The 23,099-nt window shown below is 49.3% G+C and overlaps 1 protein-coding gene across 2 annotated transcripts in view; it reads right to left on the bottom strand.

Moving 5' to 3' along the window:
• LOC109922410 (discoidin domain-containing receptor 2-like) overlaps window positions 1-23,099 on the bottom strand; it is a 61,819-nt gene that overhangs the window by 19,619 nt on the left and 19,101 nt on the right. The window contains exons 9-10 of one of the 2 annotated variants that reach the window (XM_048616734.1): window positions 18,494-18,701; window positions 8,826-8,933 (exon numbers count right to left, since the gene is read on the bottom strand). In XM_048616734.1, the coding sequence (XP_048472691.1) occupies window positions 8,826-8,933; window positions 18,494-18,701 (316 nt within the window). The remainder of the gene's footprint in view (window positions 1-8,825; window positions 8,934-18,493; window positions 18,702-23,099) is intronic. The other variant, XM_048616735.1, reaches the window with a different exon arrangement.

Below are 23,099 nucleotides of genomic sequence, written 5' to 3'. Positions count from 1 at the left end.
CTCTCAGCCTCTGACGCTCCAGGGAAATAGACCCAGCCTATTCAGCATCTCCCTATAGCTCAAACCCTCCAACTCCGGCAACATCCTCGTAAATCTTTTCTGCACACTTTCAAATTTCAGAACATCCTTCCTATAGCGGGGAGACCAGAACTGAACACAGTATTCCAAAAGCGGCCTAACCAATGTCCTGTACAGCCACAATATGGCATCCCCACTCCTACACTCAATGCACTGACCAATAAAGGCAAGCGTACCAAATGTCTTCTCCATTACCCTGTCTACCTGCGACTCCACCTTCAAGGAACTATGAACCTGCACCCCAAGGTCTCTTTGTTTGGCAACACTCCCTAGGACTTTACCAGTAAGTGTACAAGTCCTGCTCTGATTTGTCTTTCCAAAATGCAACACCTCACATTTATCTAAATTCAGTTCCCTTTGGTGAGAAATTTGAGCTTTTTCTCAGCGTGGCCTCTTGAGCAACCCAAGATCGAAGTTTTGGCTATGCGCCGTGAGCTCCAGGCTCTGGAGTTCCTTCCCAACACTTCTCTACCTTTGTCTCATCCTTTAAGACTTAATTAGTGGACCAGGCTTTCAATCTTCTGATTCGTATAATCACCTCCTTCTGCAGACGGAGTCAAATCTTATTTGTTAACGTTGGGGGTAGGGGGGGAAGCGGTTGGCTACATAAATGCAAGCTGTTGTTGTTGGGGGGGGTGTGTGGTTGGGGGAAAAGTGTTTGTATCTGTATCTGGGGTCTGATCAGGTAAAACCCCACAGGATGACTATTTTCTCTGGGGGAAGGAATCCAGAATTACTACCACCATGCAGAGTGTTGTAGCACAACAATATTGTTCGGCCCAGTCAGTTTTAGTTGATGTTTCATCCCAAGCCTTCTCTGAACCCTCTTCACCTAACCACGTCAACGTAGCCCCTGTCACTGTCTCTGTCTCCCCCTCCCCCTCCCCCCCTACCCCGCTCTCCTCCCCCCAACAACCCCAACCCCTCAAAGAGATGTTTCCGAACCTCTGGACTGAGAATTAGGTTGAGAATTCAGGCTGATTTGCCCTGGCTGTGAGTCAAGAGCTTTACGCTATTGCAGTGGGATGCTTCCAGGAGGTGAATTTTCCACCAAATGACACTGTATTTACGCTACAGTAAGAGGCCATTTATCCTGACAGCTCTATGCCTGTATTTTATGTTCCACACAAGCCTATTCCCTCTTGAGTTCCCTCGCCTTATGTGCACAGACCATAGGGCAGGCCAACCCCCTACTCTGTAACACTCGTGTACAGTTTGTAAACTATTGAGAATTGAACCTAAAAGCATACGATCCACGGACTTTAAGAGAAAATGCAACACGCAGTCCACTTTTAATTGTTATTCTGCAAAATAAGGAGAGCCGCATTTTGCAACTGAACGTAGTTACCCGCAAATTGAAATGTTCATAATTTTACAAGACATTTTACTATTCTGTGTTAACAAGGTGTAGAGCTGGATGAACACAGCAGGTCAAGCAGCATCAGAGGAGCAGGAAGGCTGACGTTTCGGGCCTAGACCCTGTGTTGGTTTTATTTTTAGTGACGGTCTGGAGCCAAGTTGTGAATTACAACGCCTTGATTTCTTTGCAAGATCATCACAATTTGGCGCCCCATCGCCACCACGACGATCTTCCAACAAACCACCGATCTGTCCCTCTATCGATCGGGGTAGCACTGTGCGGTGCGAATGTTTCTGGATGAGCGGATGCTCTCGGGCAATGAGGTCACATCACACTGCAGCTTCTGAGTGGGTTAAGTTCAATTCACAAAATAAATCAATCTAGAGGGAACGGTTGGTCGGTTGCCGTGAACCTACTGGATTGTCAATAAAAGCCCATCAGCTGTCAATGTCTGGTCTGGCTACTCAGTAAAGCATCAGACCCTTCACTCCACTCAGAAATGGTTCTCCCAACTGCCTTGGCTATCGTCAGGGCAATGAGGGGTGGTCTTGCCAGAGAAGCTTAAGACCCGTGAATAATAATGATAATTAAGTAGGATCAATTGCATTCTTAAAAACAGCCATTTTATTTCTTTAGCCCTCATGGGCCTCTCTAACTTCCCAGTACCAAGGTCGAAGAATGAGTCAATGTAATTATAAAATGAAGACTTGGTTGTTCATGAAGGAAGTTGCCAATGACCCGGGGGCGCTAGGGACCAGGGTCATTAGGACTGCGATGTTTTCACACACAGAGAGAGGTGAGCATATGGAATTCCCTACACAGAAAGCAGTCCCTGCCAAAACATTATATGATTTCAAGTAAGTGATGGCGAAAGGGGAGAAGCAGGAACAGGGGTCGGATGATAAACAGCGATCATAGTGAATTGGCCAAGCAGAATTGAGGGGCCGAATGGCCTACTCTTGCTCCTACTTTCTACGTTTGGCGGCCTTCTGGGACAGGCCTGAGCGCAGCTAAGAGCCGACCCTGCTCCTGCGGGTCTCGAGTCACCTGAAGGCCAGGCCAGGTCAGGACATTTACTTCTCCAAAGGTAACGGCGGGTTCCATCAGGTGGCTGCCTGTTTCCTCTTCCGTTCGGACGGCGTTGGGACGACTCAGTGAGAAAGGGCGGCTCCAGAAATCCCATCTTATAGAGCACAGCAAGAACAGCAAAGAAGGATCGAGAGACAGGGTGCTGCACAGAGTCACAAGGCTGAGGCCAGATCTGAGACTTTCGAACAATCAAGAAAGGATAAGCAGTTTGGGGCTCTCTTCTTGGGCAAAGAGAAGGCCGTGAAGTGACTTTTGAGAAAATGGAAAGGTCGATGGAACGCATGCACAGACAGATCTTTCAAGACGGGGGCTGGGCGGAAGTCCCGATTGAAAGGCAATGAATATACGATGGTCTCTAATATATGCAGCAAGAAATTCTGCAGAAACAGGCTTCATTGGAGAGAGCTGCAAGAAAGAGTCACTGAGGCAAGGACAAACAGAAGGAAGGAATGGAGGGTTAAGCTGGTGGGGTAGCACAACGTTACGTGGGAGCAGGCTCACACAGAGCAGCAACACACTGGTACACGCCAGTTGGGCCGAATGGCCTGCTTCCCTGGAGTACATTCCGTGCAGTCTGTAGATTTTGGACGCCGTGCACGCAAGTTTCCTGCCACTGTGAAGTGAAATGCAAAAAGGGTGGGACCTAGGCTGACTAGGAGTCATTGACACTACTCCTGGAACAGTCGCCTTCAGCGATGGCCGGAAAGCGACTCACGTTGCTGAGGTCTTTCGTCTTTAACTCATCAGGACACACACAAGAATGCCACAACAGAGTGGGAAAGTGTGTGCCTGGTTGGCAGAATGGCTCAGACTGGCCGAGGCGTTGCCAAATGCAAACAAGAAGCTACAGGCTCCCTTAGCTCCCGGGCAATTCAACACAAGCGTACTGAGTGCACTAACAGTGAGACCAGCAACCAATTCAGTATAAGAAGTCAGCCTCATGGCTTGGCTTGCTGGAAGAGATGCACATTAGCAGGGGCTCGAGCGGAGTAGTTCAAGCCGTGCACCTTTCTGTTTTGGGAGCTTGGAGCGCTTAGGACTCCCCATCGGCAAAGTCATTGCCTGGAGAAAGCAAATCAGAGCTGACTTGCCAACCTGCTCACTGCATTCTCATTCGACAGTATAAAGTGTTGAGATTTGACATTCTTGTGTCTTATCCTGATGAACGACAGATTTGGCGACATATCACCATTTCCAGCAATATTTGTGAAACATTGCTAGCTCCCCTCTGGTAGCTTTGCCTGTACTTTTGAACGTTGGAACCACACGCTGTTTTATAGGTTATGCTTGGATAAGATCGAAGGCAGCAGATACTTACTGGTGGACGTCATCCCGATGGCCAGCAGCTTAAACTAATTCTACTTTTTAATGACTTCTCCGTCCATCCCGAAGTCAATGATGGCTACTTTTGTGGTAAGTTTCACCTAATTCATTGGGCTGGCCTCCCAGGGGATTCACGGCAGACTAGGGAGGTTCAACGTGCCCACTGCAAATCCAGTGGCATAGACGTGGCATAGGTGCAAGCCTAGCCCAGCAGGTAGCTGTTCTTTGATACCAAGTGAAACAAGGCATCAGGCCGGGCCTATAACGGGTGTCCAATGAGCTACTGCTGGTGACCTTCCGACGCCACTTTCAACTCCGCTGCCCTCCGCGACATAACCCAGGCCCCTGCACATTTTCGCAAGGTCCACTGCATAGTCTACAAACCCTTTTCTATCAGTCGTACAACTTTCACCATTTTATGGCTGATAGCTCTAGCTAGGCCTCAGCTGTATGTGCTGGCCTGAGGGAACACTCCTCCGATAGCATTGAGGGGGATATCAGTGAGGTTATGTATGATTACTCAGGGTGCACAGCTTAGCAATGGGCCATTTGTTTTCACTGCCCAGAGTTTTCACTCTATCCCATTCTCACCTTTTCAGATTTAAATACACCATCGTAACCTTCTATTCCATTCCCCCACCACACACCAACCGAGTTTCCTCTGCAACTCAGCTACACTGATTGCTTCCACAACTCTCTGCAGTAAGTTCCACATAGACTCATACAGCATGGAAACAGACCCTTCGGCCCAACCAGTCCATGCCAGCCACAATCCCAAACCAAACTAGTCCCACCTGCCTGCTCCTGGCCCATATCCCTCCAAACATTTCTTATTCAGGTACTCATCCAAATGTATTTTAAACATTATAACTGCACCCACATCCACCACTTCTTCAGGAAGTTCATTCCACTCGCGAACCACTCTCTGTGTGTAAAAAAATAATTGTCCCTCATGTCTTTTTAAAATCTTTCTCCTGTCACTTTAAAAATATGCCCCCTAGTTTTGAAATCCTCCCCAACCCTGGGGAAAAGACACCTTATCCATGCCCCTCATGATTTTATAAAACTCTATAACGTCGCCTCTCAACTTCCTACGCTCCAGGGAACGAAGTGCCAGCCCCTCCTTATAACTGAAACCCTCCATTCCCGGCAACATCCTGGTAAACCCTCTCCAGTTTAATAATATTCTTCCTATAACAGGGCGACCGAACTGCACGCAGTACTCCAGAAGAGGCCTCAAAATGACATCCCAACTCCTATAGGCCTCAACAATGAAGGCGAGCAATTCTCACTACTCTTTCGATAATGGAAGGTGGCAGGCAGGAGAGAATGAATGATGGGCTAATTAAACAGAGAAAACGGCGATGGGGCAAGTGAAGGAACAAAGATAGACGAGATGCGTTGCTGCCTGAAAGCAAAAAAGTAGAGAAAACAGAACCGAAACACGTAAGGAAAAAGAAACAAAATGGTTGGAAAAAGAGATAATGGCCCAAAATTATGAACACCCAACTGAGTCTGGAAGGCTGTAACACACCTAGCTGGATGTGATGCTGTTTCTGAAGCTTATGTTGGTCTTCGTTGGTGCAGTTCAGCAGTTCAAGCACGGGGGTGAGCGAGGTCGAGAGTTAAAAATGACCGAAATACAGGGTCGTGCTTGCAATCTGCGCGGAGCTGTTGCGCGAAGTGGTCAGCCAGGCTGCATTTGATCTCATGGGAGAGACAGCAAAGAGGAGCGGGAGCAGTGAAAGAGGTGCACGCAGATTAGTGGTTCAGCTGGCAGGAGCCTCAGATGATGAGGGGAGAGAGCGAAGGCGAAAGGGAAAGCGTTACATCTCATGGGAAGGAGAGGGCGCGTGCGGCAGTGGCTCGCAGGTGGGAGTGAAGTAAACGGCCTGTTGAACGTGGAGGCTGGTGGGGAGGGAAGTGAGGCTAAGGAGAACTTCAGCATTGTTCCGGGGAGGAGGACAAGGGCTGGGTACCAAAGTGTAGGAAACACGAGGGATACAGTCAAGATCTCTTTAAAGGAGGGTGCGGAGGGGGAGTGGAATTCTCAACTAGGGAGAGAAAAAGCCTTCTCATTAACTCAAGGGTGAAAAACTGCATTGTGAGGGCGGATGTGATGGACACAGAGTCACAAATATATACAACACAATGGCCTAGTGGTATTGTCGCTGGACTGTTAATCTCTGGTATTGTTCTGGGGACCTAGGTTCGAATCCCGCCACGGCAGCTAGTGGAATTTGAGTTCAATAAAAAAAATCTGGAATTAAGAATCTAATTTACCGATTGTAGGGTTGGGAAAACCCATCTGGTTCACTAACATCTGGCCTACATGTGACTGCAGACCCACAGTAATGTGGTTGACTCTTAACTGCCCTCTGGGCAATAAATGTTGGCCTGGCCAATGACATCCTCATCCCATGAATGAATTTAAAAAAAACAACAGACCCTTCGGCACAATTCATCTGTGGCGGCTAGATTTCCTAAACTGAACTACTTGCATTTGGCCCATGTCCCTCTAAACCCTTTCCCATCCATGTACCTGTTCAAATGTCTCTTAAGCGTTGTCACTGTACCAGCCTCTGCTACTTCCTCTGGCAGCTCATTCCATACACGCACCACCCTCTATGTGAAAAAGTTGCCCCTCAGGTCCCTTTTAAATCTTTCCCCTCTCACCTTAAACTTATTCCCTTTAGACTGTCTTGGACCACTGCCACCACACCACCCCCCCCACCCCGCCCCAACCTACCCTGGGGAAAAGATCTTTGCTATTCACCCGATCCACGATTTTATAAACCTCTTATGAGGTCACCCCTCAGCCTCCGATACTCTGGGGAGAAAAGTGGAGGAACCGAGAGAACGGAACTGAATCCTGACAGGGAATGGGGCACGAGGAAGCTACGTGAGTAACCACCTTCACTCAAAAACCCATTACATCACTAAGGTGTGATGCAGGGTTAGAAACCTGAAATAAAACACGGAACAAAAACAGAAGTTGCTGGAAAAGCTCAGCAGGTCTGGCAGCATCTGTGAAGGAAAAATGAGAGTGAACGTTTTGGGTTCGGTGACCCTTCCTCAGAACTGATTTTTTTCTTCACAGATGCTGCCAGACCTGCTGAGCGTTTCCAGCAACTTCTGTTTTTGTTCCTGATTTACAGCATCCACAGTTCTTTTGGTTTTCAGTTAGAAACCTGAAATGTTCATTCTGTTTCTCTCTCCACAGATACTGCATAGCCTGCTGAGCATTTTCTGTTTCTTGTTTGAGATTTCGAGACTAAGATGAGGCCCTGGTCTGAGTGAACGTGCCCAGACTGTTATTGGACGTTAAGTATCTACAGAGATGGTGATTATACAAAATATTTCCATTTTACTGGAGTCCAACAGACCCAGACCCCAGTTCCATCTGTTCAGGGATGTGTAGATTAGGTGGGTTATAGGGGGATGGGTCTGGGTGGGATGTTTTAAGGTCAATGTTGGGACTTGTTGGGCTGAAGGGCCTGTTTCCACACTGTAGGGGTTCTATGAAGTAATACAAGGACATGTCGTGGAATCCCTACTGTGTGGAAGCAGGTCATTCGGCCCATTCAGTCTACACTGACTCTCGGAAGAGCATCCCACCCAGACCCAGACCCAGACCCACCACCCCCGCCACCCCCACCGACACCCCACCCTATTACTGTAGCCCTGCATTTCCCAGCCGAGCCTTCACATCCCTGGGCACTATGGGCAATTTAGCATGGCCAATCCAACTAGCCTGCTCAACTTTGGACTGTGTGAGGAAACCGGAGCACCCGGAGGAAACCCACACAGACACGGGGAGAATGTGTAACCTCCACACAGACAGTCGCCTGAGCGTGGTGTCGAACCCGGGTCCCTGGCGCTGTGAGGCACCGGCGCTAGCCACCGTGCCTAAAATATGCCACCTCACATTTATGTGTGTCAAGCTTTATTTGCCAAATCGGTTGTCCATTCTGCAGGTGTACCACCTGTAATTGCCTCAGACCCCTTCCATATTGACTGCACTCCTCTCCACCCCACCTCAGTTTGGTGTCATCTGCAAACTTAGAACGTGTGTTTTTGGTTCCAGAGATGAAAGGATGAGTGCACATTGTGAACAGCTAATTGTGACGGTCTCACTGCTAGCCACTCTTGCTAACAGTAGAGAGAAGGCTGGCTTATGATTTAATCTTTGTTAAGACAGGAAATGCCACTTAGCCCTTATGGCTTTGCCCCTGCTCTACGATAGGTTTCACTGTTAACAGGGCCATCAGATTTGTGGCTGAGCATTAAGTTCGAAGGCTCAGGATAGGATAGAACTTCAGTTTTACACCCCCCTACCCCTGCACTGTTCAATATCATTCTCCGTCGTTTTCAATAAATAATATTAAAGAATAAAATTGGGTTATCCAGTCAGCTTCATGTCGGGTTTTAAAGAGATGTCAAGATATTAAATCCCTACAGTGCAGAAAGAGGCTATTTGGCCCATCAAGTCCACACTCTGAACAGCAATGCCACCCAGACTCAGCCCTCTACCCTATCCCTGTAACCCTGCATTTCCCATGGCTAACCCATCCAGCCTGCACATCCCTGGACACTATGGGGCAATTTAGCCTGGCCAATCCACCCTTACCTGCACATCTTTAGACTATGGGAGGAAACCCACGCAGATACGGGGAGAATGTGCAAACTCCACACACAGACAGTTGACCGAGGGTGGAATCGAACTCGGGACCCTGGCGCTGTGAAGCAGCAGTGCTAACCCATTGAGCCGCCCTAATGCGACAGCAAGTCAGAAGTCAAGGGGAGCACACCTCATACAAGTGGGTCATCGCAACCTCCAACGTTTCCCCTCCTCCCCAACATGGCTGCCAATTGACCACCATTCTCTCCCCGCTGCCCCCGCCCCTTCCCCCCCCCCCCCCCCCCCTCGCTCAAGCCCCACCCAAATGCCATCCCGACCTGGCGAGGTCCTTACCGTCAGTGTTGATTGGCTTGACCTGGTCCAAAGTGCAGCCAGGGCCTCCAATCAGGTGACGGTTTGCAGAGAGCAAAAGGTGATAGGCTGGGTTGCTTAACAGGAGAGCTGTCGGAGAGGAGGGAATACAATAGGGCGGAGATGAACAAACCAGATGGACGAGCACAAACAACAGGATGGAGCGGCACAAAACGCAGGGAGGGCCGGGCGGGTGGGGAGGAAGGGATGATGGGAAAACGGCACAATGATATGGAATTCCCATGGAGAGCTCTCCCCTCCACCCCACCCCCCGCCTAACAGATCTCCATCTGCCCCTAGGCGACCCTTTCTCATGAAGCCAACGCTGCCACCTCTCTCACAAGCTATCAAGGTCCATGGATCTGGGGAGAGCAGCTAACCACGAGGCCTTCACAGCGTTAACAGGCAATTCAAGATTCAGGGAATAGTTGACTCAACCACATCGATACCGATACAGAACAGGTCGCGTAGAAACAGCCCCTGATCTCTGGAGGTGTGAATGCTCCACGGGAGACTTCATCCAACCGTCTCTAACCAAAACCATCGCCCACCCCCCACACCCGCACTCACCCAAGAAGCACACGGTCTGGCTAGTGATTTGGGTAAGGTTGGCTGAGATCAGAAAGCTAAGATTGACAATCGCAAAGGTAATGGTGAAGGGAAGCCGGAAACAGGTGAGGATTTGGAACGGTCCACTTCATCGCCTTTTCTATGCAATGTCTCCAGGTTCACGACCACATTGGGTGTGACAGAAAGCTGTGGGGATGGCCAAAGAGACTGGAAACATATGTACAGGCTCAGGAAGTGGGCAAGCAATTCACGAGGAGGAATGTGCAGCCGGGATTTGCTAACTGACTCAGCAACGTATTAAAAAATCCCCATTCCCTGCCCAGTCCACATTTCCAGACCCAGTGAGGTTTTATCCCTCAGGGAGAGCTGCTTTCTGATTGGATGTCATGACATTGCAACATGAAAGTACTGAGCATTAACAGAAGTTTGCTCCATCATCTACTTTGCTGTGTGCATCGTGTGATGGATACATGAACAGAAAGTGTTTAGAGGGACGTAGGCCCAATGCTGGCGAATGGGACTAGATTTGTATAGGATATCTGGTCAGCATGGATGAGTTGGACCGGAGAGTCTGTCTCCATGCTGTAGGGCTCAATGACTCTAATTATATATAAAACATTGGCAGATGGAATATAATGTGGTGAAATGTGAAGAAGGAAGGAAAAAACAGAATGTTTAGGTTTAAAATGGTGAGAAATTATTGAATATTTTTGTCCAGGGCGTGTTAGGCTGATACTTTGCACAAATATCAGAAAGTTAACACGATGGTAAACCCAAAAAATAGGAGGACAGATTGTTTCATACGTGGAATGAACTGCCTGAGGAAGTGGTGGATGCAGGTACAGTTACACTTTTCAAAGACATTTGGGCAGGTACATGAGTAGGAAACGTTCAGAGGGATATGGGCCTTACGCAGGCAAACGGGACTAGTTCGGTTTGGGAAACCTGGTCAGCATGGACGAGTTGGACCGAAGGGTCAGTTTCTGCGCTGTACGACTCTGTCATGTGGAAAACCCCAGAGACTTCAACCGCAGGCAGTATCGGGTGGTCTAGACTGTTTTGAGGTCGTGCCCAAATTCCTTTCTCCACCCCACCCTCCCTATCCGAAACCTTCCTGAGCCCAGTTGAAAAGACCTCCATAGCCACCACAACTCTGGGAGTGGAAATTTATTACAGCTATCACAACATCTGTCCATTTTACACCCCACTCGATATTCATGGAGGTGACTTCGATCCGAATCAAATACTGGAGTGGGCGCGCAGCAAAGCAACTGATATGATACCATCTCGATCATAGCCGAGACATCTCCTACCCTCATGAATTCAAAAATTCAAGAACATTCCTCAGCTTTTATTATTTGTTTGTGAACAGAAGCGTTTTTTGAATTACAGCCTGATTTATTGTAAATTGGTCTTCGCCTGAATGCGATAATTACAAGTGGATTATTTACAGGTTCAAATGCACTTTAACATTGGAGGCAATGACCAGACAAGTAATTAGCCCCCGTAACGTGCAGGGTAGATTGATTGACAGCTCATGGAGGTTATTAAAGGATTAGCTATGTGCGGTACGGTGTAATGAATCACAAAAAGTTGGCTTGTAGGTAATTAAGCAGGCATTTGGTATATTGCCCATCATTGCTAGAGGGATGGAGCATAAAAACAGGAGACGTTATGCTACAGCTGTACAAGGTGTTGGTGAGGCCACACCTGGAGTACTGAGTACAGTTTTGGTCTCCTTACTTGAGAAAGGATGTACTGGCACTGGAGGGGGTGCAGAGGAGGTTCACTAGGTTGATTCCGGAGTTGAAGGGGTTGGCTTATGAGGAGAGATTGAGTAGACTGGGACTGTAGTCATTGGAATTTGGAAGAATGGGGCGGGGGGATTAGGGCGGCACGGTGGCTCAGTGGTTAGCGCTGCAGCGCCAGGGACCCGGGTTCAATTCCACCCTCGGGCGACTGTCTGTGTGGAGTTTGCACATTCTCCCTGTGTCTGCGTGGGTTTCCTCCAGGTGCTCCGGTTTCCTCCCACAGTCCAAAGATGTGCTGGCTAGGTGGATTGGCCATGCTCAATTGCCCGTAGTGTTCAGGGATGGATAGATTAGGTGGGTTATACAGGTTGGGTCTGGGTGGGATGCTCTGAGAGTCAATGTGGGCTTGTTGGGCCAAAGGGCCTGTTTCCACACTGTAGGGATTCTATGATTCTATGATCTTGTAGAAACATTTAATATAATGAAGCAAATAGATAAGACAGAAGCAGGGAGGTTGTTTTCACTGGCGGGTGAAACTGGAACGAGGGGGCATAGCCTCAAAATAAGAGGAAGCGGATTTAGGACTGAGTTGAGGAGGAACATCTTCACCCAAAAGGTTGTGAATCTATGGAATTCCCTGCCCAAGTGAAGCAGTTGAGGCTACCTCGTTGAATGTTTTTAAGGCAAAGATAGATTTTTGAACAGTAAGGGAATTAAGGGCAATGGTGAGCATGTGGGTGAGTGGAGCTGAGTCCACAAAAAGATCAGCCATGATCTTATTGAATGGTGGAGCAGGCTCGAGGGGCCAGATGGCCCGCTCCTGCTCCTAATTTTTATGTTCCTCGGTTATGAACACAAAGGTGTTTGTTTTTACAAGGAATTAAGTACTTGACAGGATTTTAAAGTTTTGAATGGGCTCTTGTTCATGAGTTTCAGGAGGTTTTTTTTTAAATACAGTGAAGGCTGTAACGGAAATTGAGTCTTTACCACATTTGATCACAACGGGGATCTTGTGGACCTTGCAAGACTGAGATTATTAGATTTTTGTTGGACCGGGGGTGTGGAAGATTTGTGGAGTTGAGGGGATAGATCAGCCATGAGTTGAATAAATGGCAAAACGTGTTCAAGAATCTGAACAGCCTCCTCCTGTTTCTGAGATCTTGTTGTACATAAGTTTATACGATTAAATATTCCATTCCAGAGAGAAGCCTAACTACTACTTGGTTCATGAACTCGCTTAATTAAAATTTACAATGCAAATGAACAAGGTAAGCCATGAAACTCAATAAAGAGAAACAACAGGCCAAAAGCATTGTTGGCATTTGACACGCAACAAAAGCAGAAAGCAGAGGATTGAGGTTGAAAGTAATTCCTCAGAAGGGCATAAGGTGGGAAGTTGCAATCCATCAGGATCAATGCAGGAAGTACGGTCGTTCACCATTTACATAAACAATTTGAAATGGGTATCAGAAGTACAATTTTAAGATTCACAGATGACACCAAACTGGAGGATGCAGCTTTGTAGGGGATTGGGGGACAAAATACAGGGAAGCACTGGGAAAAACACCTCCCAGAATGGTCATGTAATAACTGGAAAGTTAACTTCAACGCAAGTTAATTGTGAGGTGGGACATCTTGGGGAAATTGGAGCTGCTCTCTCCATCGCTGTGACTGAATGGAGTAGAGGAACCGGGTAGAGACAGGCATCTCTAGGGGATATAGAAACTCAAACCACTAAACACAGGATAACAAGATCAGAATATTCGATGAACGAGTATTGGTCCTTGTTTCTGGAGGCACAGAATTGAAAAACAATTAGATTAAGCTGGTAGCGCTGGTAGAATTTGAATATTGCTTAAAAGAGAGTTGTGTACCCATCCTTCACTCACACAACAACATGTTCCTCTGAGATAGTAAGAACTGCCGATGCTGGAGTCAGAGATAACACAGTGTGGAGCTGGAGGAACACAGCAGGCCGGGCAGCATCAGAGAAGCAGGAAAGTTGACATTTCGGGTTGGGACCCTTCTTCAGAAACTTCCTCTGGCTGTTTGTCAGAGGTGGTGTTTAAGCTGTATTCAACCAGCTCGCCCTTGCAAAAACCCAACACATCTACGATTAATGTGCAACTGGACAGCACTTGTTAAACAGTCCCAAGTGCACCAATGGCTAACAACTGATTTAAGACAATCGCTCAGCTGATTACAGAGCTCAATTGTGGCTGCCAGACAGGACATGCATTCAGAAACAGGAACCTGTTCTTTCCAAACAATAGAAAATGCACCTTTCTTTGAACTACTCAGGAAATTGGAGAAACCTTACTGTTCCCTATTGCTTTTTCCATGGCAACACCTCAGCCAATCAGAGCCAGCTTAACCAAATCAGTACCCTTCTCTCCTGTAATGTAAATTGTTGCAATTGTTTGAAATTTGGTCTTCTTGCATTTGTCCTGATGTTTGCAAGATGGATAGCTTCTACAATATGACTATCTTTTCAACAATGATAATGCAAACCTGTCATAAAAGGAATAGAGAGGCACAACAGACAATGAAAAGAGAATAATACTAGAATTGAACATTTATGTATATCAAGGTGGGACTGTACAGGTCTTTAACGTTGTGAAAGGGTTTGACAGAGTAGGCATAAAGGATATGTTCAAACATTCAGGGAGAACCTGAAGCCATAAATTAGTGACTCACTTAATAAATCCAATTAGGAACTCAGGAAATACCTCTTGCTGGCCATATCCAGCAAATGGTGAAAATGTGGACCACTAATATCAAGTCAAGTCGCCAAAGTATTACCAAACCATAGGGCTGCTCTCTCAAGAAAGAGAGAGAGAGCGAGAGAGACAGCGAGAGAGAGAATGAGAGAGACAGTGAGACAGCGAGAGAGAGTGTGTGAGAGAGAGAGAGAGAGAGTGAGGAGAGAGAGAGAGAGAGAGAGCGAGAGAGAGAGAGCGAGAGAGAGACAGAGAGACAGAGTGTGTGAGAGAGAGAGAGAGAGTGAGAAGAGAGAGAGAGAGTGAGAGAGAGTGTGTGAGAGAGAGAGAGAGTGAGGAATGATGGTGATTTAACCTGAGGGTCACCACACGCTAGGTGAGGGGAGAGAGGTAACCAGTGTGGAGATTGAATCCACGCTGTTGGCATCCCTCTGCTTTGCAAACCAACTGAGCTCAACTGACCCCCGACGACCACCAATATAACTTGGCGGGGGGGAGAATGGGCCGGATAAATTCTAATGAAAGTTAGGACAGGTACAAAACTGACCAGGAGGCAGGGAACTCCATGCCCGAGAGACTGATTCGATTTCGTTAATCCACTGGGATTTTCAATCCACTCCTGTCCAGGTGCCCACCACACGCAGTCACCGATTCACAACTCGCATTAACGCAGCTATGGGTCTGGAAATACGCTTCACGTATCCGATACATCACAGTTTCGCTCTCGCCCTACCCCAGTGTCCTCGAACATGGTTTGTGAGCTCAGGAGGCCTACCTACATAATGCACTCAACAGCCTTTCAAAACCTTCTGTAGGCAGATCCCACTCCTGACTGGACCAGCCGTCTTATTGTGTGGGCAGTGCATTATCAAGGTCAACTCAGCTTCCCATAATTAATAATCGCTAATCTCAGAAGCCGCCCAACCTCTGTATCATAACGGCAAACTTGATAGTGGGCAGGGAGGTGGGCAGGCTTGGCACCCTGCCCCATTTTATGCCCACCTGCCGAATTGGCAACCTGCAGAGGGCACTGCATACCCAGCCCAAGGCTCCTGTATCCACTAGATCATAAAGGAAAATTCATTCACGGGATGTGGGCATCGCTGGGCTGGGTCGGCGTTTATTGCCCCATGCCCGGCTGCCCCCGAGAAGGTGGCGGCGAGCTGAAGCCAACAGGCCAGAGCCGAGGGGCCGAATACTACCGAAAGGTCAGCTCAGGGCCGGGGGCTTTTGCTGCTACTCACCTAATTCTGCACGCACCGTGCCTCTACAGTGCCTCCGGCTGGCCAGCAGCACACATGCTCGTGGCTGGGTTTTCCATCACCAGCGCCATTCCCAAAAAAAAATTAATTCATTCCTAGGTCACTGGTTACCTCAGCATTTATTACCCGGTGGGGGGGGGGGCGTAATTTAAGAGTCAACCACATTGCTTTTGGGTCTGAAGTCACAGGTAGGCCCAGACCCAGGTAGGGATGGCAGTTTCCTTCCATAAAGGAAATTAGTGAACCAGATGGGTGCTTTATATCCCCCTGATGATTGACAACGGATTCATGGTCGTCATTAGATTTTTTTTTAAACTCAATTCAGACTCCACTATCTGCCTTGGTGGGATTTGAACCAGGGACCCAGGGTGGATGAACAGTCCAGCAATAATACCGTCAGGCTGTTGCCTCCCCTGTAGGGCATGGCACAACGCCAAAGGAGGTGGCAGAGAAAGGGAAATTGGCACCTGGAGGTCACGGGTGGATAGGGTGAAGGAGTGGTGGGCCACCCTCTTTCTTCAGGGGGTAGCCGCTGTGTCAGGCCCTGCCACCTGGTCCTACGCTGCCAACCGACTCTGTACTGTGTCGCTGGGGGACGCCCAACAGTCCTGAAGGCTCCATGGACAAGTTGGTTGGTTGGGTCCCCTGTCAATGAGAGCTCCAGCGCCTGCCGGATATGCGCTCGGACTGGCACTCCCATTGCAGTGCCCCCCACCCCCCTCAGCAGGTTTAATGACCTACCGTGCCTCAGTGGGGGGAATGCCACTACCTCCTCTCTCTCTCTCTCTCTCTCTCCCCACTGCTACCTCAGGCCCATCACCCTTCCCCATATCTGCCACTGCACCCACCCACCACCAAGACTCACGAGTGACCGCCTCCGCCAGTCCAATGTCTTCATACACCTTGCCTCATTCCCCGCATGCCCTCTACGCTTCCTGCTCCCTCGTTCAGGGCCACCTCCTCCCCACCCCAGTGCTCGAGCCAGCACTACGGGCAGTGCCAGTCACTTTTCCTCTCACTCATTCCAGGTGGAACCAGCCGACGGTAGGATAGGGAGGGCGATAGGAAGGAGGGGGGGTGGTTCACACCCTCGCCATCTCCTTTAGCAGGAGAGGATGGCGAGTGCTCCAAGCGTAAGCCCAAAGCTCTATTCTGATTTCCCTCCTCATTCTCTTGCTCTCTCTCGCCTCCTGCAGGCGCCGGTGGTGTCTGCACTGAAGAGAACTGCGACCTCCCCCAACCACCAACCCAACATCATCTGAGGAGGGAGGCACGTATCCCTCTCTCTGACATCTTCCAACAGGCCCGACGCTGGCACCTCGCTATAGCTACTTTTCGAGAGTGACTCCGGAAGTCTCCTTGGACGAGTTGGCCAGTTGGCGTTTGCCATGGGCAGCGAGTCCCGGCACCCACAGCGCCCGCCGCATACGTGGTCAGACCTGAACTCCCACCGTAGAGCCCGCCGGTGGTCAGCAGCAAAAGGGGAAGGGGCCTTGACTTCACTCCTTCCTTCCTTCCTTCCTCACCAGGAGATGGGGGCAATGCCAGTTGAGTGGGAATCACAAATGGGTCACCTCTCCGCCCAGAAGTCTCAATCTCTGTCTCTCTCTCTCCCTCTCGGGACCCTCAATAACTGTCTCCCCACCGCCCCTTCCTCCCCCCACCTCCGTTCCGCCTGTGACCCTCAACTCCTGCCGTAGGTGCTGCCATTCTCGCCAGGATGCCCTCTAACCACGGATCCCCCCCCCAACACCCCAGGCACCCCTCCCCCAATCTCCAGGGGGCAAAACCTCCAAGGCTCCATTGAGGTACTCTCCAGCTCCAGCCCAGCTCCAGAAGCGGATACTGCACCGAGCGGGAGGGAAGAGGAGGAAGGAAACCTTCTGAGGGCACATCAATAGCACAGGAGAGCCCTCATGGTAAATAGGATATGTACGTTGATGAAGCTGAAGCGGTCCCCGTGTGAACATAGTGACCCCCACCAACCCTGGACAATATCCAGGTTCGGGCCAACAAGCGGCAAGTTACATTCTGTGCCTCTTTCAGTCTTCCACCCCTGACCCCATTCGGATAAGTCTCTCCTCCCTCCCTCTCAGAGCCCTGACGTCTCTCCTGAAGGATGGTGCGCAGAACAAGCCAAAACCTAGGATGGCGTGGTGACTCAGTGGGTTAGCACTGCTACCTCACAGCGCACGGGACCCGGGTTCGATTCCAGCCTTGGGCCACTGTCTGTGTGGAGTTTGCATGTTCTCCCCTGTGTCTGCCTGCTTTCCCTCTGCGTGGCCAATGGTTCAGATTTGTGCAGGTAAGTGGACTGGCCGTGCTATAGCGCCCAGGGTTGGTGAGGTGGCTGCGGGTGGGAGGGCCAGTGTGGTCTCGATGGGCTGCATGGCCTTTCCCCTACAATGTAGGGATTCCACACCATGAGCGAGGGTTAAACTGGTGCATTTTAGGGTTTATTGCGACCAGCCTGCATTTTATACGAGTCACCTCTCGGATGAACCCCATGTTAGGAAGCATGCGCTTAATCATATTAGTCATCCTGACTGGCCACTGGTCACCCTGTCCCGTGCATTTGAGTAGCACCTTTAAACAAAATGTTCTCTTCACAGGAGCACAGTGAAACCGAAATACAGCGTTGAGGCTCCATCAGGAGATGGTCAGACAGTCGATATCTTTAGGCCAGAAAAAAAAAGGACAGGTTCCGAGAAATGTCTTAAAGGAGGAGAGTAAAGTGGAGGCAGAGAGAATTAGGAAGGACATCAATGAAGTAAAACAAGACGGTAAAAAAAAGTTCAGGCACTAAAGGGGGCCATTCAGCCCTCAAATTCCTTGGTCCTTTCAACGATACCTTGGCTGATCTCTGTCTTAAACGCTGACCTCACCGCCCCCCAACAAGTCTTGGGTGTGTAATCTAGCCTGACAAGTATCTTATCAATAACGGTCATGATTGAAACTCCTCCCCACCCAACCAGCTTCGGAGGGAGAGATCCAGATTTCCACAGCCCTACGGGGTCTGAGGAAGAGACTTCGAATGTTAAGGTCGTTTGTCTCTGAGTTGGAGATTACCGCTCATTCTGCCCAGTCCCAGCAGAGGGAGCAATTACTCCCCAGCTACCCGAACAAATTTTCCGAGCTCATTAACGGCGCGAAAGGGCCTTGTTAACCTGTCGATACGAAGGAAGGAGAAGGAGGGTAGCTCCTCCAGAGTCTTGGCCTCCCGCTCGCCTCTTTACGGGAGCCATCAGAGCAGAATCGGCGGGCACTGAGCCGATTTCTCGCAGCCAGCACCGCCCCCTCCCACCCCTCCACCAAATCCCCCAGCTCTCTGCTCCTTCGCGCCTTACCCGTGCCGTCGGCCCCCTGCGGCAGGTCTGGAAGTTTCAGCCGGAGCCGGCTGGGTTCCTGGTACTCCGGGTCGCCGGAGCCGATGCGCTCGTACAAGTTGGAGGGCGGGCCGGCCGAGGGGCCGGGCTGGGTGTTGTTGATGACGATGGTGTCGCCGGGCACCGAGAGCCGGACGGTGAGGTCGTCTTCCAGGATCCTCCGCTGCGCCTGAGGGGAGGAGAGGAGAGAAGAGGGGCCGGTTAGGAGAGGGCGCGGCCGAGCGAGTTTGAGGCTACCCGTTCTTAGAGTCATCCCACCTCACGGGGCCCCCCTCGCCCCATCAATCATCCGATGCCAGCTTATTGACATTCTCTCAACCACCTCCCCTCAAAAGCATTACCCTTGGTGATTACCCTGGGGATGGGGGGCGGTTACTATTGACCAGAATCTGAATTGGTCTCTCGCTATAGTGACTGCGGCTTTCAGAACAGGTCAGAGACTTGGAATCCTGTGGTGAGTAACTCACTTCCCGACTCTCTCTGTCCACCATCCACAGGGCACGCCGAGGAGTGTGATGGAATACTCCCCACTTGCCTGGATGGGCACAGCTTCAATAACACTCACGAAGCTCGACACTATCCAGGGACAAAGCAGCCCCCGCTTGATTGGCTCCATATCCAACTTATTTAGTCCCTCCGACACCGACACACATCTGCAGTGATGCACTGTTCCATCTTTCCTAACCTCCGCTTTGACAACATCTCCCGAATCCACATTCCCTACCACCTGGAAGGACATTGGGAACCCCAGCCCTTGCAAGTTCTCCAAGGCACACACAATGCTCACTCCGAACAACATCTTTCACTGTCACTAGGTTAACATCGCAGACCTCCCTCCCTCACAGCATTGTGGATGGACCTAACCCCCATGGACAGCAATGGTTCATGAAGGCAGCTCACTGCTACTCTATCGGGGACAATTAAGGGTTAGCAATAAATGCTGGCCTTTGTTAAATGAATAAACAGAATAGCCTCCCTGTCTCTCCAGTCATTGTGTGGCTAACAAGATCATATAACGACAGACGCGTGCAGGTTGAATGTCCATCTGAGTTTGGAGGTACAGCCTGATGTGTGAGTGTTCAATCTTTGGTCTTATGTTCAGGAGGGTATCTAATTTCCTTCTGCATTCTCAGACCCACATTGTCTTCGCCCGGCACTTTGTGGGTCAGGAATGCCCAGCGTAGCCGTGAAATCTACATCTGTCCATGCCGAGGTTGGGATTGCCATTCTGAATGTGGGACAAAAATCATATTTCCTCCAATGCACCATTTGCATCCAGTGGTGCCAACCTATGTTAAGTGACCCCGAAGCAAACAGAAAGCTGGATGAAGAGTTGGGAACATTTTGAAAGGCAATAGTAAAATGTTCAATGTCACTATTAGGAATAGTATTGTAATGTAGATGTATTTTTAATGCATCATAGTGTTTATCATAGTGTTTATCATAGCGGCCTGTAGTGGAAAGATAAGTTGACCCTTGCATTGACTAGCGTTGCATAATTGTTCGCATGCATTTCAGTAATTTTCCAATGGAAAAAGTACTACGATGCAGTACAAAATGTGAAAGGATGTCCCCTGCTATCATGTTTGTGTCCTCTGGTTTTACTGTATTGTCAGATCTGGCTGTTTTGAAACAAAAAGGCTTCTGACAGCGGAAAAACTGTTCTGCCTCTGCGGAAATGGACACCTGTTCCTTCAGAAGCTGGAAGCTGCTGCCTGTGAATGCTTGGCTGAGTTTTAAAAGCTCACTTTGCAGATGGTCGTAAAACTATCGGAACTTCTACCATCCGATTAAAGGAGAGCAAACGTCTCTCTGATGTCATTTGTTTTTGTCTGTTGGCACTTAAAGGACTACCCTAGTTTTTGTTTATTTCTTTGGATATTTCTGCCATGGTCGTAGGCTTGCATTCACAGTTTTCTCAGCTTGTTAAGCGGTTTAGTGCCTTTTCAATTATGCCATTGGATGACGGATGATTTGGGGATACACAGTGGCCGGGGGGGGGGGGGGGGGGGGGGGGTTGGGGGGTGGTGGTGTGTGTGTGTGTGTGCATTGGTGGTGTGTGCACGTGGTTAGGGAGCTGAGGGATAAGGTTTAAGGGTGACAGAAACAATGTTGGGAGCTCGGCAGCTCTCTTATACCCAGACTGGATAACCGAAGTGGGTCTTCCCTGCACCACATTACTCACGCTTTCCACTGCAGCTCACAAACCGTGAAAAGGTCACACACGGGTTGACGGAGCGCGGTTTGCGAGCCATGGGAGCATGCAGCCCGGGTGATCTCTGGCCTTCAGTTTCCGGCTGGTACCTTTAATGGCGGCAGTCGCGCCCAGGGGATTAGTCCTCCTTTTCCTGGGGCAACCCCGGAGGAAATGGCCAGCTGGTAGGCCAGAGGCTTGAAGCCTCAAAGCCGAAGCAGAGCAGAGTGACAGCTCGCAGTGTCAAACTCCAGCCAAACGCCTCCCACGCCGGACTAGGCCTGCATTAAGGCCTTGCCTCGGCAACAAAACACAGGATAATCCACACGACGTGGGCAGATCCATGGGATCACCGTGGCTCCAACACCAACAGCTTCCAAATGAAGTATTTAACATGAGAGATCCAATCGACAGATCCCGCGGTTGGAGTGAGGTGGGACCACGTGGAGTGAGGGAATGAAACAGAAAGATCGGTCTGTCCAAAGGGGGAAAGCGGCATTCCATCAGGATCAATGCTGGCCCCACCCCGTTCACCCACTGACAGATTAGGAGCAGACCACCGGCTCTGCTATTCAACAAGATCTGTATGCATTTCCAATTCCACGCTGTCATCTACCTCTGGTGGTCTTTGATGTTCCATGCCTCCACCCTGAAAAATATTCCATGAACACTCCCCCCACCTCTTTGCCTTTCGAAGGAGACTATTGTATTGTCACACAACCCTCTCAGACGGCTCTCATCTCTAAAAGGGTGAGCCCTAATTTATAACGTGATTTGATTTGTTTTGCTATTTTCACACACACTGAAGTACGGTGAAAAGTTTTGTTTTGCGTGCAGCACCGTGCAAAGTGCTTTCGGGCGATAGAACAGGGTGAGGAATACAATGTTACGGCCGCAGAAAAGGTGCATGAAGAGCGAGGTCGACATTAAATTTAAAATTTGAGAGGTCCATTCAGGAATCTAATAACAGCGGGGAAGAAGCTGTTCGTGAACCTATTGGTACACGTGTTTAAGCTTTTGTACCTTCTGCCTGACAGAAGAGGTTGGAAGAGATTATAACCGGGGTGGGGGAGGGCTCTCTGATGATGTTGGCTGCCTTCCCAAGGCAGTGAGAATTGTAGATGGAGTCAGTGGATGGGAGGCTGGTTTGCATGATGGACTGGCCTGGGTTCACAACTTTCTGTAGTTTCTTGTGTTCCTGGGAACAACAGTTGCCGAACCAAGCTGTGGTGTAACCCGACAGGATGCTTTCTGTGGCGCATTTACAAAAATTGGCAAGTGTCCCCTAATTCTGCACTCAGCCACAAGTGGAAACAGCCTCTCCATGTCCATTTTGCTGAGACCATTCAGGATCTTACCCATGGAAATCAAATCACATCCCACTCATCTTGACCTCCACTGGGAAAAAAGCTGCCCGATCTTTCCTTATTAGATCAACTTGCCCATTCCAGGCAGCAACCCAGTAAACTGCCTCCCAGCTGTTTCCAAAACATTTGTATCCTTCTTCAACTCCTGAGACCAGAGCTGGGCATTTTTCAAGATGTGGTCTTGCCAATATCCTGTACATCTGAAAAGTAACATCCTTCCCATTCAATTCCTCTTGTAACTACTGGAAGCAGCACTCCTTTGGCTTCTTCATCACTTCACTTGCTGTGTCTGCGGACTAACACTTTGCACTGGATCCCTCGCAATTCAACAATCACTCACCACTTAAATAATACTCTGCCGTTTTAATCTTCCTTCCATTTTCCCCACATTGTACTCCATCTGCCAGATTTCTACCCGCTCACTAACCTATCTATACTAGTCTGCATCCAGGTTATGTCACCTTCACAGTGTACCCTCCTGCCTCTCTCGGCATCATCCGAAACTTGAGCCATCAGCTTCCCTTCCCTCACCCAAGTCCATTGATGGAAATCATAAAATATCCCACAGACCTGCTGAGCTTTTCCAGCAATTTCTGTTTTTGTTCCAGTTTCTCTACATGTACCCAATCAAACCCCTGCTTAAATGTTGGACCGTTTGACCTAAGCTATCTCCTTCCTATACTATTGAGCCACGTCCTGCTTAAACTCCCCTGACAGCTATAACCTCTCAGTTATAGAGTCATAGAGATGGACAACACGGAAGCAGATCCTTCGGTCCAACTCATCCATGCTGCCCATATATCCTAAATTAATCTAGTCCCATTTGCCAGCATTTGGCCCATATCCCTCTAAACTCTTCCTATCCATATACCCATCCAGACGCCTTTTAAATGTTGTAATTGTACCAGCCTCCACCACTTCCTCTGGCAGCTCATTCCATACATGCACCACCCTCTGTGTGAGAAAGTTGCCCCTGAGGTCCCTTTGAAATCTTTCCCCTCTCACC

This window comes from Rhincodon typus, chromosome 35, assembly GCF_021869965.1.
Source record: "Rhincodon typus isolate 14 chromosome 35, sRhiTyp1.1, whole genome shotgun sequence".
In the NCBI taxonomy this organism is placed as follows: Eukaryota; Metazoa; Chordata; class Chondrichthyes; order Orectolobiformes; family Rhincodontidae; genus Rhincodon; species Rhincodon typus.
This window is presented reverse-complemented; position numbering and strand designations above follow the sequence as displayed.